Source organism: Salvelinus sp. IW2-2015, linkage group LG27 (genome assembly GCF_002910315.2).
Source record: "Salvelinus sp. IW2-2015 linkage group LG27, ASM291031v2, whole genome shotgun sequence".
Classification (NCBI taxonomy): Eukaryota; Metazoa; Chordata; class Actinopteri; order Salmoniformes; family Salmonidae; genus Salvelinus; species Salvelinus sp. IW2-2015.
The window spans coordinates 11,641,551-11,657,419 of NC_036867.1; the positions used below are offsets into that span (position 1 = coordinate 11,641,551).

The window sequence follows — 15,869 nt, forward strand, 5'->3', positions numbered from 1 at the left end:
GAGGACGTTTCTTTTTTTGCTGAGTTTATAATGCCTTCAAGTGTTGCCATGGTAGTCCACAAAGTTAGTATAGCCTTGCTTGATAGCATAGACTCCCCCGGTTTTAAAAATGTGCTATGGAGAAATTATCACGTGTCCATAACAGAAAGTATTCAAAAATCACTTRGATGCATGTAATCACAATGTAGTCAGTTGTCACAAATTATTTGGTGTCTGATAGAACCAAGCTAAGGTTCTGTCAGAGAGTTTGGATCCATATGTTACTGTACCTCAGAGCGGCATACAAGGATGCGGATGATGGTGTCCTCATCAGTGCCTGCTCCTTTCATGGCTTCATTCAGTCGCCGGGCGAAATACAGCTGAGGGTTTTTAGCAACCCTCACTGAAAATATAAAATCAAAAGGCATTCAAATATACTGTCAGTTACTTCTAATTCGTTACTGGTTTTTAGGCCTGTATTGTAAAACACCATTTCRCATTTTGAACAAACGCAGGCTAGCTAAAGGAAATTCTGAACAGCCACCCACACAACCAACTAAAYACTGAGTAATACCCACTTTACTCAAGTCACATGCATCCCTTCAGTGTCTCTGGCCTCAGATGATCTCTGCACCCACACACAAACAAGCCAACTTGTATACATACCAAGTGTGATGTAGCAGTCCTTCAGTGTCCCAGAGACCTCATTATCAATGGCATCCAGAATCTCTGTTCCAGAGAGCTGGGGAAAGCAGGGAGGGAATGAATATAAGCAGAAACACTGGTACAGAGGGTAGCTACAACACAAGGAGCCTGATGTGCTTCCAATTAAATAGACTTACCACAGGTTCTAAATAAACTACATTGAAGTATAACCATATATTATTATTTATATCTATAAATATTCAAGGCACTCATTTCAGCTTGTGTGAACAGACATAGGCTGCTAATAGTGGACCCACCTGCTCATACACCTTGAAGGTGGCCTGTAGCTGAAGGTAGTTTCGGTTGGCCAGGACGAAGCTGAAAGTGGATTCATCCGTTCCAAAACATCCCTCACCAGCCTAAATTGTAAATATGATTGAAATTAAAACAGGTAAATCCACTTCTTGATATAGTCGTTTCTTGAATGTACTTCTCCGTGCCATACCTCAAACAGGGCGGTGGCATCTGCTTCAGCCAGACCCTCATCCACATYGTAACTCTCATCTCTGGTGCCCTAGAACAGAAAGCTTTCACTGACTTCTGTGGTGAGATGAAATGTAGCCTTTCTGTCTGGCTCAGGACATTGTATCTGGCCTCCATTTTACTAATGAAAGGAAATCGGAAAAGCAGGCAGACTGCCAACCAGCCAGTGTGTGTGTGTGTGTGTGTGTGTGTGTGCGCGTGTGAGACAGAAAGAGAGACCGAAAGAGAGACTTAGGATTAAGAGAGAGGTCAGGCAGAGGGAGCTTGATTTCAGTTCAAAGAAGGGAATTGTGTTACATGGCAAGAGTCCAAGCGTGAAACCATTACCTGTAAAAGAGCAGTGAGCAGGTTTCTCACATCTCCACTAGTGTCCCCTTCGACATCTGATTCCAGGTCCCGTTCATGCACTAGAGAAGTCACAGACAGAGATAATATGAGATTAAGGGCAGAGGAATGGGAGTTCCCTTGTTATTTATAACTGCTGATGTCATTATTCCATTTGAGCCATTGTGGAAAGCGGGTGTCATTCTGTTAAGATTCTTCCCAACCGGTTGTGGTTTTCTGTACTGCTGATTAACTTCTGACTCAGGATTGTGGTTAAAAAAAAACATCTTGTTATTATGGGTGTCATAAAAACAAGTGTTTTTAAAACATATATATATATATTTTATTTAAATCGCAACCCTAATTCAAAGTGAATCAGCAGCACAGAAAACAACAGGATGGGCAGAATGGAAACAGAACGGCCCCGATTCAGTTAGAACGTATCCAAACCCAAAWACCTGGATAGATGGCAGCGTTCGCAAATGCTGTTCATGGACTACAGCTCTGCCTTCAACAACATAGTGCCCTCAAAACTGATCACTAAGCTAGGTACCCTGTGACTGAAACCCTCCCTGTGCAACTAGGTCCTGGACTTCCTGACGGGCCGACCCCAAGTGGTTAAGGTAAGCAACAACACCTCTGCCACGCTGATCCTCAACACGGGGACCCCACAGGGGTTCGTGCTCAGTCCACTCCTGTACTCCCATGACTGTGTGGCTACGCACGTCTCCAACTCAATCATCAAAATTTGCTGACGACACAACAGTGGTAGGCACTGTTAACCAACAATGAAGAGACAGCCTACAGGGAGGAGGGGAGAGCCCTAACCGGAGTGGTGCCAGGAGAATAACCTCTCCCTCAACGTCAACAAAAACAAAGGAGCTGATCGTGGACTACTGGAGACAAAAGTGATAGCACGCCCCCATCCACGTAGACGTGGCTACAGTAGAGAGGTTCAAAAGCTTCAAGTTCCTCGGTGTGCACGCCACTGGCAACCTAAAAGGGTCCATTCACACAGACAGCTTGGCCTCACAAACGTCTACAAACGCACCATTGAGAGCACCCTGTCAGGCTGTATCACCGCCTAGCACAGCAGGTACCTTTAGAACTTTAGTCACTGTTCTAGATTTTGATCATGTGACCTGTATGCTACAAAGCCTTATAGGCCTCTCAAGTTATGCTAACTATTAACTGGAGACCAATGAGTGTCCTCCTGCGTTCACAACCCTGGTAAGTATTCTGTTAGAAATAATTATGTAAAAAGACAACTTGATTGAGTGAGGGGAGCATTGGTACTGGCTGGATGTGGCTGTTTCACCATTAAAGATTCCAGCTTTAAGGTTCAGTGTGAGGGTGAAATTGATACTTACCCTGAAAGTAGCATTCTTTGAACATGTGAATATCCTGTCGGAAAAGAAAGAGAAAAAGAAATCCTCTTAAATAGACCATTATGTTTTTAAATCTTGAACAGCATTTTCTATTTCACATGACTTAAAAGATTCTATTCAGAATGAAACTGAAACGTACAGCATTTGTGGCAGTGCACAGAATCTCCACCAGAGTATCCTCATCAGTGCCTGCTCCCTTCATGGCCCTCCTGAGCTCCTTCACCGCATAGACAACTGGAGGGTCCAGCATGGCCAGGACGGCATTCTCAAAGTTCCCCCCCAGCTCACTCTTCAGCACATCCACCAACTCCTTCTCCAGAGAAAGAGAGAGAGAGAGAGAGAGATTGTAGAACACATGGGGGGGGGGGGGAATCTATGACCATTCTTTCATACAGAATCTTAAAATGTCCTAGTACTTCAAAATGTCTTAGACCTTAACATAGGACAAGTGGAAGCAAAATAGCCTCATAACATCAAAGATCCACCACCATATTTTACAGCAGGTATGAGGCTCTTTTCTGCATATGCATCGGTTTTTTGACACCAAACCCACGACTGATATTTGTGACCAAAGACCTCTATTTTCATGTCATCTGACCATAGCACCGCCTGGAGTTTGCTAAACGCCATTGGCACTTGGATTGGAACCGGTGCTATGGTCAGATTCTTCTACTTCTAATAAAATGTGTTTGATACTCACATCGTCATATTTATCAAAATAGGCTTGTTTAATTTCCATCCGCTGGGCTGCACAGCGGTTAGCCAGTATGTCAATGATGGCTTGTTCATCAGTGCCTGCACAACAGGACGCAATCAATAAATAAACTGGTGCCACACTGTACCTTTAAACAGCATTCGCACAGATATGTTAATTATAAGCAAACACACATTGACAGACTGTTCCAAACAATCTCTCACTCACTGAGCAGAAGCATCCCTGGAATGCCAGAATTATATATTAACTAAAAAGATCACAACTTACCCAAGCCTTTACAAGCTTTGCGTATGGCCTTTATATCAGCCATAACATCAAACTCCTCATATGGCACGATAGTGGGCTGAAATTAACATATTTTTTGTTGTTGTTATGACATAAACAGGACAATAAAATGCTAATATCAACACAACCACCACCATTGTATCTCAATGTTATGTTGGGAATTTAAAAAAAGACACACTTAGTAGGCCTAATCTATTGTAACACACTACAACAGAAACGGTCATCTCTGCTTTCCCTTAGCCTAGTTCTTCATGTCTGCCACCCCTCAAATCAACAAAATATTGGACAYCTGAATAGCTTTATTAAAGTTTTGAATCAATTGTTCACATATGTTATAAAACTGCAGTAAGCCTATTAGAATGTAACATGACATGGGAGGGGGAGAACGCAATGAACTGCAATGGCAAGAAATGTACTGGCTCAGGAATTTGGCCGCTGCCGTGTTTTAACCAAACAAAGTAGAAGGGCGCAGCGCCCCATAGGCGAAATTGAGAGGACAATGGAAACACACTCATCCCCCTACTCCCATCCGTACCCTTCCTCTCGGATTCACTCATTGTTTAGGCCTACATTCATCTAACGGGATTGTGACGAATTCCGCAGAGTGGCCACTTCCTCTGCTTTTCCCCTGCCTCACTGTCACATTTCAAAGGCTATGTGGATTTTCTTTTTTTTTTATCTCTCAGAAAGTGATCCATAACCCAGCATTCAATTGTAGTAGTGTGTAATCTCCCGTGGCCACATTCTGCACGTAGTTAACCAAATTACGCGAGATTTTACTTGAGATTAGTGTGGAATGTCGTTTGGATAATCGTTTTGATGAAGATGTCCATATCCCTTACAATGAAACATTTACACAGCAATTGYAGAAATGTATTCAACGTATTTTATAGGCCTATACTTTTCAATAGATATGCCTTATTTTACTACGTTTTTTCCACATCTTCGAGATGTTTTTCTTCTGACCATAGGGTAACGTTAGGGGCCTAAATTTTAACATTTAATTCGCATTTCTAGCCGCAATTTCAGCATGAGCATAGGCCTACATTTGGTGCGTAAAAAACAAGCATGGTACTCACTTGACAGTTGCCCATTTTCGAAATGTTTGTCCCGCTGTTGTGAGTCTTAGGCTGCAGGCGAGAGTCGGATTCTTTACGGTAGTTGTGGAAGGACTGGCGAGTGACACGAATGTGCAACGTCATCGCCCAGAAATATAACGGAATTGAAAGCACCTCCTTCAGTTAACCATTTACTTACATCGGAGATAGCGACTCGAAAGGCGCCTCTGTGATTTTCATCCATAAATTTGAAATGTTATGAACACAAAACTACATTTACGATTACTATGGGGATATTATTAAACAGATTAGTATTCTCCAAACTATGTTATACTCAAAGATGATTCCAAGAGACTACATTGATACATATGCTACTCAGAATAATAAAATATATGAACTTTGTGCTCCAATTGTCTATACTAGTAAATATGGATATATCAATAATTACTAAAAATATACAAGTAAATCAAGTAGCCTAAGAGCTAGACCTACTAAAACTTTCCAAAGAAAATGCTGATTGAATCAAATTCAACCTGCTGACAGTATTGATGTCTGTGCGTGCCCACTGTCCACCCACACTAACCAATACAACAGTAAGATCAGGATTTATGTCCAGAGTATCACAGTGACAGCTAGACACCTTTTCACAGCCACCTCTCGTGTTGATTAGGCAGGCTGCTGTTCATTGAAATTACAAACCTGGTAGCCTACAGTTTAATCACAGCTTCTTCCCTGCACTTTAGAATTCTCTCTATGTTAATTAGCCACCCACTGGAGGAAAATAATGCTGTCCCCACTGAAATTAAACCCAGTTGGCCTAAAAAACCATGGGACAGTTAAATATCCCAATGCCACAGCAACAGAACAGTGCAATTAGAGAGAGTGACTCACCATCTTGGATTTTAATGTGCAAGCCAACCTGACAGCACCAACAGGAACAACCTATTCAATGTTATCAACTTTACCGTAATTAATTACCCTTACAGGAAGTTTGTGGATGACAATAAGGCATTAGAACATACATTTACTATGTATTAGACAATGATCAATCAGCTATATTTTATACAGATAAAAATACCTATAGTCGCATGTTATGTCATCATTGTAGTACATTGTATATACAAATGTTAGTGGCCACCTGAAGAGCAGCTTACTGTATCAGTGCTCGTTTGTGCATCGGTCCTCATGTTGAAAAGCTTTTTGTAAATACTATAGTTACACTTCCCATTGTTTCTTTGTGAATCATTCAACCCAAATATTAGGTCAGCATCAGAGGATAGATTTCCACATCACTTCACCTACAAAGCATTGACATTAAGACTTTCTCAATTCTTTCCACCCACTCTCTTTATCTGACAGGAGAGTTTTATTCCACTACAACTCTGGCTGCAATATATACAAAATTACTCATAGAAAATGGTTAAAAATATGATGAAAAAAAAGAAGAATTCTTTGACTGTAGGCAGACAGTATCTTATCGCTTCCGCGACCAGTTAGGAGATTTTTTGTGTACAATCTTATCTTTAGTGAGCCACTGTTTCTATTCATTATCTCACCATGATCTGTCAATTACCACTGTAGCATTTATGTGTGTGTATATACACTGCTCAAAAAAATAAAGGGGACACTAAAATAACACATCCTAGATCTGAATGAATGAAATATTCTTATTAAATACTTTCTTTACATAGTTGAATGTGCTGACAACAAAATCACACAAAMATTATCAATGGAAATCAAATTTATCAACCCATGGAGGTCTGGATTTGGAGTCACACTCAAAATTAAAGTGGAAAACCACACTACAGGCTGATCCAACTTTGATGTAATGTCCTTAAAACAAGTCAAAATGAGGCTCAGTAGTGTGTGTGGCCTCCACGTGCCTRTATGACCTCCCTACAACGCCTGGGCATGCTCCTGATGAGGTGGCGGATGGTCTCCTGARGGATCTCCTCCCAGACCTGGACTAAAGCATCCGCCAACTCCTGGACAGTCTGTGGTGCAACGTGGCGTTGGTGGATGGAGCGAGACATGATGTCCCAGATGTGCTCAATTGGATTCAGGTCTGGGGAACGGGCGGGCCAGTCCATAGCATCAATGCCTTCCTCTTGCAGGAACTGCTGACACACTCCAGCCACATGAGGTCTAGCATTGTCTTGCATTAGGAGGAACCCAGGGCCAACCGCACCAGCATATGGTCTCACAAGGGGTCTGAGGATCTCATCTCGGTACCTAATGGCAGTCAGGCTACCTCTGGCGAGCACATGGAGGGCTGTGCGGCCCCCCAAAGAAATGCCACCGCCAAACCGGTCATGCTGGAGGATGTTGCAGGCAGCAGAACGTTCTCCACGGCGTCTCCAGACTCTGTCACRTCTGTCACATGTGCGTGTGAACCTGCTTTCATCTGTGAAGAGCACAGGGCGCCAGTGGCGAATTTGCCAATCTTGGTGTTCTCTGGTAAATGCCAAACGTCCTGCACGGTGTTGGGATGTAAGCACAACCCCCACCTGTGGACGTCGGGCCCTCATACCACCCTCATGGAGTCTGTTTCTGACCGTTTGAGCAGACACATGCACATTTGTGGCCTGCTGGAGGTCATTTTGCAGGGCTCTGGCAGTGCTCCTCCTTGCACAAAGGCGGAGGTAGCGGTCCTGCTGCTGGGTTGTTGCCCTCTTACGGCCTCCTCCACGTCTCCTGATGTACTGGCCTGTCTCCTGGTAGTGCCTCCATGCTCTGGACACTACGCTGACAGACACAGCAAACCTTCTTGCCACAGCTCGCATTGATGTGCCATCCTGGATGAGCTGCACTACCTGAGCCACTTGTGTGGGTTGTAGACTCCGTCTCATGCTACCACTAGAGTGAAAGCACCGCCAGCATTCAAAAGTGACCAAAACATCAGCCAGGAAGCATAGGAACTGAGAAGTGGTCTGTGGTCACCACCTGCAGAACCACTCCTTTATTGGGGGTGTCTTGCTAATTGCCTATAATTTCCACCTTCCACCTGTGAAATTTATTGTCAATCAGTGTTGCTTCCTAAGTGGACAGTTTGATTTCACAGAAGTGTGATTGACTTGGAGTTTCATTGTGTTGTTTAAGTGTTCCCTTTATTTTTTTGAGCAGTGTATATATAAAACTGTTTATGTGCATCACTACCATCACAACTGATTTGAACACCATCAGAATGTGTAAAACCTTAGATCCAGAATTGTTTTGAGTGTGGTTATGCACGCATGGGAGTTTGAAACAGTAAATGAATCAATGGATACAAGTGCCAAGGAGTGCTGAAATCCAGCTAATCGATGACTTATCTACCACCTATGGGACAAAAGTCAGCAGAGTGTAGTGTTTTGGTCTACTACTGCGTTAGTTTAATGGGTTTATCAGTTGTCTGAGCTGAGCATCAATCGTCTGGGCTGGGGACCATAAAATGGCCGTCATTTGACATGCAGATGAAAAGGGATCCCGCTGAAGCCTTTACAGCGGAGCTGAGGAGAGAACAAAGACAGCATTCAGAGGTCCATCTATCCACCAAAACAGGGTTTAATTGGCACTATGAATCAGCATCCAGACTATGTTATGACCTCAAACAACGTGCTATTCAAAGTGCTCTGAACAAATTAGGGGAATCGTTCACAAACATTGGCACATTCTAAGATCTGATGACAGTATCTGTAATGTGTTTTCGGACCCTCCCTTGGTTGTATTCTCACGGGGCAGAAATCTCAGAGATCAATTGGTAAACACTGATTTAACACCCAAAAATACCCCCGCACAATGTCTATTTGCGCCTCTACCCGATGGAAACTACAAGTGTAATGGCTCTTACAAATGCAGATCCTTCAAACACCCTCAAACAGGGAAACAGATCCCAGTCAAAGGTGTTATCACGTACTGAACTCCACTAACGAAAATGATGTGGGTAAAACGAAGCGTGAATTATATGTAAGAATCTCAAAAGCACCATTAGGTGCAAAAACTCTACATACCCAGTTGCGGCCCACTTTTTGGAAGCAAACCACTCTATTTTGTCCCTTCATTATATCGGCATCGAACAAGTCCCCTTCCCTAGGAGAGGGGGTGACCTTGAAAATGTATTGTTAAAACGAGAGGCTGCCTGGATCTTTAATTTAAAGACCCTTGCTCCCGTCGGTCTCAACGTAGACTTTGATCTGAAGCCATTCTTGTGATTTTGCTATTCATTGTAAATGTTTGTAGGCCTATGTAGCCAAATTGTATCTATGATCGTATGTTATCCATTCATGCTTTTTAAATGTTCTATTTATATCTGTAAATTAACCAATATAATCAAGCCACACCCAGCCATGATTACAGACACCTGTGTGTCCCTTGAAACTATATAAACTAGTGACCCGCAGTGTTTCTCATTATACCCTGATGACGACAGCTTGTCTGTCGAAACGTTGGTTATTAAATTATTGCATCTGAGCTCCTAGAGTATTGCGGTTCTCCTGTTCTTTTTCAAATGACCTCAAACAAGACTTGCTTTAAGTCTGGGTAACTCCTGGTGCTATATCATCTATAATCAAAGTGTCACGTTTCACTGGCTTCTTTAAACCTCTAAATGTCTAAGGAGGAGGGGGGGATTGTGGAATTGTTTTGAGGTGGTGATTTAAAATGAGTTTGTAGCTCAAATGGTTCGGACACTACAGACAGAAGTTGGCACATCAGCGTTACCAACTTCAGATGAGTCACCATCGTGTTCGTGAGAGTCTCCCTTTTCCATAGAATAGAAAGGTCAAACCGTAGGCCAAACCGTTTCGTCAGGAGACCGACAGTTATACAGTGCATTCGGAAGGTATTCAGTTTTGTATTTGTAATACATTTGCMAAAAAATCCCAAAACCTGTATTTGCTTTGTCATTATGGGCTGTGTGTCAAACCGTATTGATGAGGGGATTTAAAAAAWAAAAAAAATCATTTCAGAATAAGGCTAGAAAATATTTGAAAAAGTCAAGCAGTCTGAATACTTTCCGAATGCACTGTATAGTGGATATAATCTCGGATCCACAAATGGTCTTGAAGTAAGAGTGCTGGTCTAGGATGAGATCCCCCTTGTCCATATAATCTTATTAATTATGTAAAAAGGCTAAACTTATTCTCCCCTAAGAAAAAAATTAAAATAAATAAAACTGATTCTAGATTAGTGCTCCAACTCAGACATCTTGTGAATATGGGCCCTGAAACCTGTTAATAAAGGTTACCTGCTTCTATGTAGTGAATGGTAGTGGGGGAGACCGGGGAACAAAGTAACACGGGCACATAGTAACTAAATAACTCAAATTATAAATAACTTTGACGGCTGTTATTCAATGTGCTAATGTATCTACAGTACCTGCCTAGGAAATTTTGCTTAAATCCATAAATAATTGTTTTATTGACCCCCCCCCMAAAAATGTGGTTGAATTCTAAATATTCTTGCTGGCTCTCTTTTTTGATTATTGACCTGCAGAACATTTCCCATGTATCTAATCATGTATCATTGTTATCAATAAAAATAGGTATTTTGATTGGTATAGTTGATGACAATAATTATTAAGACTCGGATTAGAGTTGTAATGGGGGTTAATTGTAACATTTGTTACAATTAAATCCTTACCTAAAATTCTAATCCTAACCCTGATCCTAACCCATATTATTTTCATACTAAGCAAAAGCCTAAAACTTTTACTTTGTTCCCTGGTCTCCTCTACTAAACATAAACGTCATGTTGATATGTTACCTGTTCCTGGGGTATCATTCCTGTGCAACTGAACTTGTTCCTTCTCACAGAGTCCAGGTGGTAGTTTGGGGCTCCGCTCCCTGGCATCCCCCAGGTGCAGAACTGCATTGTCTCGTTGTGCTGCCAACGACAAGGCGATTGAAGTGCAATCTGTCAATGTCCGTCCTTCCAATTGAGTCAATCACTATCAGTGACCATTGTTGTGTATAATTATTCCAAACAATCATGAAAAAATGAGGATCATGTGACTAAAAAAGGTGACAAGTTCCTGTCCGATCTCTATATAGAAGGTATGGGTAACAGAATCATTATGCTTGCGATGACTCACAGTTTGTTCGGCGGTGGTAATCCTTCTCCTCTCCCTCGCTTTTTGTTGTCTCTTCTCCTCCACCTGSTGACACAGGTCTTTGTAGTAGTGCATCTTTCTTTCCTATAAGTTACAGCATATTGGTCATGGAGTATGGTTCAACATGAAAAAGAAAAACAGCAAAATTAGCATGATCTGCTCTTTTAACATRGACAAAAGCTTATTTTGGGGGGCACACCAATTTCTAAAGTGATTACCTCTCTGATGATGGCAGAATGCTTCCTGGTTACTACTGGTGGGATCCTGATGTCAGATCCTGGCTGAGAAGAGGTTGATGGTTTTCCCTAGATTAAAGATGTCAATATATTTTGTTATGGCAGAGCCTATCCTATGTGGTCCACATATGAATAAGCATAGCATGTTGGATGATTGAGTCAAATGTAGAGCAACACTGGCCTCCTGTGTTTAATTGAAGCTAGTACATGTACCACTACTGGCTCATTATCAATGATGTCAGTAAAAAATGCCAACGGCTATATAAATGTTGCTTAGTTTATTCAGGACTGTAAAACTTTAATGACATTCTCACTATATCAATACCAACATAATATCAATAAAGGGTTCTGATACCTTTGTGAGTCTGGATGAATAAGCAAATGAATCCGTGTTGTTGCTTCCATCACTGTTGGTTAGACTTGCATTGCCTTTCAGCATCAGTAAAGGCCTACCGACTAAAGTGGGAACAAGAACACAGAAGTAAGTTACAGTTTACAATTGGGTATGTCCAGTGTGTTTCTTTGTAAATTAAAACACAGGGAATTAGTATAGGATCTTACCATGATCTTTTCTGATCACCGTCATCTGATAAATTGATTGTTCCCTTCTCTGAAAAAGAAGGTAAATACAGGTTACCACTGTACCATTTTGTGTGTGTGTGTGTGTGTGTGTGTGTGTGTGTGTGTGTGTGTGTGTGTGTGTGTGAACATCATCTCAGTTACAGTATATTACTGACCTGGCTGTTCCTAGATGTGGATACACTGAAGCCCTTCTGTACTGGGAAGGGGGCTGGTCTAACACATTGGCTTAGATTGGAACCACACCTTGAAACATCTGAAATGTGGCATCATTTTATTAATTTAATCTATAGTACAAAGCATGTGAAATAAAAAAGATCATACTACTATACTTATATACAAATATATTTTCTGGTATTAATCCTGAACGCCTGTGACCGATTATGACTGAATAGGGCCCCAGGCCTTTCCAATAGATGCTATCCTATCTGTCTCTTTGTTGTAGCGTTCAATACATTTTATTTTCAAATCCCACTATCAGGCTGACTCACCAGGCTTTTTGTCTTTCATGTCCGTGACTGTGTAGTCAAACACATGCTTGGTTTTCCTGTACAGTATGTCCCCCAGGCTTTCCGTAGGGGAGAACAGCGAGAAAGGAGGTCCTGATCTTCTGCAGAGCCTTCGCACTGCAAAACACAGGAAGTGACAGAGGACCATGACACAAACCAGGTGGCTTCACAGAGGAAACCTCCATTAAGACACTCCATCATCATGATAGTACCAAAACACAGACATCATGGGATGACTCAATGGGAGGCAGATATTTCATAAAAATGATCTATGATCAAGGATTATTTGTAATTATACTGATTAAACGACACCAGCCTGGGGACGACCCATCTTCAACCTCCCTTAGTGTCATTTATCATAATCAATGTTTGAGACTCAGATCTCTTGAAACTAATTTATGTCATCAATGTGATTGATGATAACGCATACCTCCATTTGTAACAGTAATGTTTAAATGACTAATAATAATAATAATGATCTCACTTCTGTCCCTGAGGAATGCAGCCTCATATCCCTCACTGAAAGGCTTTAGTGGTAACTGAAAGCAGATTGCGTAAACACAGTGAACCACAGCGGCCCTAACAGCAAGGGCTTTCAGTAGGTTTTGAGGAATCTCAACTGCAGTACTTGGCTAGAGCCTATCTACATCAAGCAAGAACATGAAACAGAAAGTATGGCATAACCTTAGGTAACGAGCAAGTTTTTTAACGTATTATAACATACAACATTCATGCTGAAATTTCAGAGAAAATACAAGGGAAAAGAGTGTATAATGACGTACGGGTGGTAATTATGGGCACTTGTCCTTGATTCAGACAGTACGTTGCAGAGGAGGCTGGAGGGAGGAGTTATACGAGGACGGCTCATTGAAGTGGCAGCAATGGGAAAAAACGGAACGTATCAAACACATTAAACATATGTAAATCACATGTTTGACTCTGTTCCATTCACTCCATTCCAGTCATTACAATAAGCCAGATCTCCTATAGCTCCTACCACCAGCCTCCTCTGGTACATTGTGACTCACCAGTATCTTGGCCTGATCTTTCATCCTTGTCTGTGTTTCTGGTACACTCATCCCTTATAAAATAAAACGTCATGCTTTTTCAAATGCCAACATTTACAGTATACTGTAGGAGAGCAGTTCAAATTGTAAAAGTTATAGGCCAAGTACTGCAGACTGGCATTCTGAGGACATAAGCTAGTTCTTTCTTTGACTGAAAACAAAACAAGCGTCAGTCTGTTTAGGTAGTTCTTAGTTGGCATGAGAGATTATAGGTAGTTGTTGATGTAACAGAACATCATGATTATGTCTACAGTGTACACTGTACCTTTATCACTTTGGAGCTGAATATATTCTTTTGGTGACTCACATTTCTGAAATTCAAATCAATTATATTTATGTATATGTTTTAATTGTTCAATTAATTCTATATTTCTGTGTCTGCGTCATGGGAGGTCCTTGTTCTTGTTTACCGTTCTTGAGGTCTCCTTTTTATGAACTGGTAACTCTGGGAGTTTTGCCCCCATGACTGACATCCATTCTAAACACAGAAGCAAACAGACTGTAATTGAGAGAAGTGTCAATAACTGATACATTACTTCCACTGCCTATTATCTGTTATGCTAGTTGTATTGTACAGAGTGAAATAATTATTACCTTCTGTGACTTCTGGTTTTGTTGTATGTTCAGCGATTCCCTCTGTATCATCATAGTCATCACCATCATTATAATCCAAGGTCACAGTCCTGAAAGAAGTCTCTTGATTCTTAATGCCGCGTTCAAAACAACTGGAAACTCGGAATTATCCAACTTCCCGAGCGTTCAAGAAAAAAATAGTTTTGAACAATCCAAGTGAACTGGGGTAGTTTTCTCGAGCTCTGACTTCCTGACCTGAAGATCACTGACGTCATGATATGACATCGTTCCTCCCGAGTTCCCAGTTGTCTTGAAAGCACCAGTTCATGGCCTATGTTGGCCAATCACTGTAAGTACTAGCATGAGAAGGGGATAGCTGCAGCCCAATATGGCGGCCAGAGACTGGGTGTGTCGAAAGAAAGTAGGCGTATCGAAAGCGCACATGTATTGGTCTGACTTTCTGTCAGCGAGTGCAGATATTTGTGGAAACATGACTGTGTATGAATGCGCATCGAAATTAATTTGAGGACGTTTGGGAAACTCAGAATGGTGGTGTCGTGAAATAACTCAGGCAGTGGAAAAACATTGCATGTAAATGCACGTATCTTAACATGCTTTCATGTTGTAAACATTTTACATGTATCCCATTCCATTGCAATTGTATAAGCTAGTGTAAGCAATGCCATTATTAAACTTGTCGATGCCCCATTTCTAAACACAAGGGCAGACATGGGTTGCGTGCCTGGCTGTAGTTGATGACCAATTTACGAAGTGAGCTTCCCGGGAAAATTGCCTACACTGATACCCGTCTGATACTACTAGCACGTTACAAAATCAGGAGATTACAATTAGGTTACCCTGAAGGCAGATCTTCATGTTTCGTCACGATTGCTTTAATATAAGTTAGAGGTGTGTAGGTGAAAATTATTGAGACTAAACAATACTGTTCATGGCACTTAGTACAAGGGGAACAATTTGCCATGTTCGCTTTCATAAAAGTTTGAGTTGTATGTGATTAAAAAATGCTTTAGCATCCTCCATGCACTTCCTGGAAAGCGACTGAACAAAATAGGCTACTCTAAACAGTGGCACTGGCAAAAACCCTGTTCAATCAAAATGTATTATTCCCATTTCTTTCGACACGCCTACTACTCCGAGACCAGTCCGGGACGCTGCTACCTATACTTAACTAGCATGCCAATAAACGGGAAGTACTCACCTGCGCAGCACAGATTCACTCCCTTTGCGGTGTCCAGGAGTGTGGCTGCTCCTCATACTGGCTCCGCGTGTTGACACACTCACCCTCCCTTGGTCCGTCTCACCAGTGAGACAGAAGAACTCCTTTGCGACACTTTTCATCTCCACACTTCGCCTGCCCTTCATCCAGTGCACAGACAACATTTTAATGGTCAATCAGCACTAAAAGGCATCACGTGCATTCACAGATGAATCAGTTGCCATAGAGAATCTAACCAAAATTCCCCAAAATGCACTCACATGTAGATTGTAGGATCAGGCCAAGAGTCACAAACGAAATTGCAAAATCAAGTCGGTTTCTAAACAAGGAAGTGGTTACGGGTGTGGCTAGGGAATGACCAGGGTGGACCCCACAGCCTATACACATCTCAACCATGGAACCTTGTGGTTTACGAAATTAACATTATACGTTTATTGTCAACCAAATTCAAGTCATAGATTTGACAATCGAAATAACTCTTCACTTCTTGAAATTAACTCTGTCGGTCTATTCTTTCTTACATAACTTTATTTTGTCTTTATTTTATTTAGGGTGATGATTTAACATGGGCAGTGGMATAAACATCACTCCAAGTGGTTTCCTACAATATGAATGAGGGAAGCATAGAATGACATTGCCTGCC

At 41.6% G+C, this 15,869-nt stretch overlaps 2 protein-coding genes across 4 annotated transcripts in view; both read right to left on the bottom strand.

Annotated features, from left to right (window-relative positions):
• Window positions 1-5,096, bottom strand: part of LOC111953256 (annexin A13) — a 7,222-nt gene extending 2,126 nt beyond the window's left edge. The window contains exons 1-10 of one of the 2 annotated variants that reach the window (XM_023972411.2): window positions 4,959-5,096; window positions 3,862-3,937; window positions 3,580-3,674; window positions 3,019-3,189; window positions 2,862-2,895; window positions 1,495-1,574; window positions 1,130-1,198; window positions 942-1,043; window positions 646-721; window positions 270-382 (exon numbers count right to left, since the gene is read on the bottom strand). In XM_023972411.2, coding sequence (XP_023828179.1) covers window positions 270-382; window positions 646-721; window positions 942-1,043; window positions 1,130-1,198; window positions 1,495-1,574; window positions 2,862-2,895; window positions 3,019-3,189; window positions 3,580-3,674; window positions 3,862-3,937; window positions 4,959-5,081 — 939 coding nt within the window. In that variant the 5' untranslated portion in view covers window positions 5,082-5,096. Of the gene's footprint in view, window positions 1-269; window positions 383-645; window positions 722-941; window positions 1,044-1,129; window positions 1,199-1,494; window positions 1,575-2,861; window positions 2,896-3,018; window positions 3,193-3,579; window positions 3,675-3,861; window positions 3,938-4,958 lie in introns of both variants that reach the window. The other variant, XM_023972410.2, reaches the window with a different exon arrangement.
• Window positions 5,097-6,903: 1,807 nt separating this feature from the next.
• On the bottom strand, window positions 6,904-15,541 carry LOC111953661 (uncharacterized). Of its 2 annotated transcripts, XM_023973075.2 has the most exons (15): window positions 15,487-15,541; window positions 15,209-15,366; window positions 14,011-14,099; window positions 13,827-13,894; window positions 13,682-13,727; window positions 13,378-13,430; window positions 12,834-12,888; window positions 12,332-12,466; window positions 11,999-12,096; window positions 11,823-11,871; window positions 11,617-11,717; window positions 11,244-11,330; window positions 11,008-11,109; window positions 10,680-10,799; window positions 6,904-8,425 (listed from the first exon to the last, which is right to left on the bottom strand). In XM_023973075.2, exons 2-15 carry the CDS (start codon window positions 15,346-15,348, stop codon window positions 8,375-8,377), a joined length of 1,194 nt encoding a protein of 397 aa, XP_023828843.1. In that variant the 5' UTR covers window positions 15,349-15,366; window positions 15,487-15,541; the 3' UTR covers window positions 6,904-8,374. The 2 variants fall into 2 exon arrangements, with proteins under 2 accessions (XP_023828843.1, XP_023828844.1); XM_023973076.2 differs by lacking the exons at window positions 12,834-12,888; window positions 13,682-13,727; window positions 15,487-15,541 and having other exon boundaries at window positions 15,209-15,297.
• Between the last annotated feature and the right edge of the window lie 328 nt (window positions 15,542-15,869).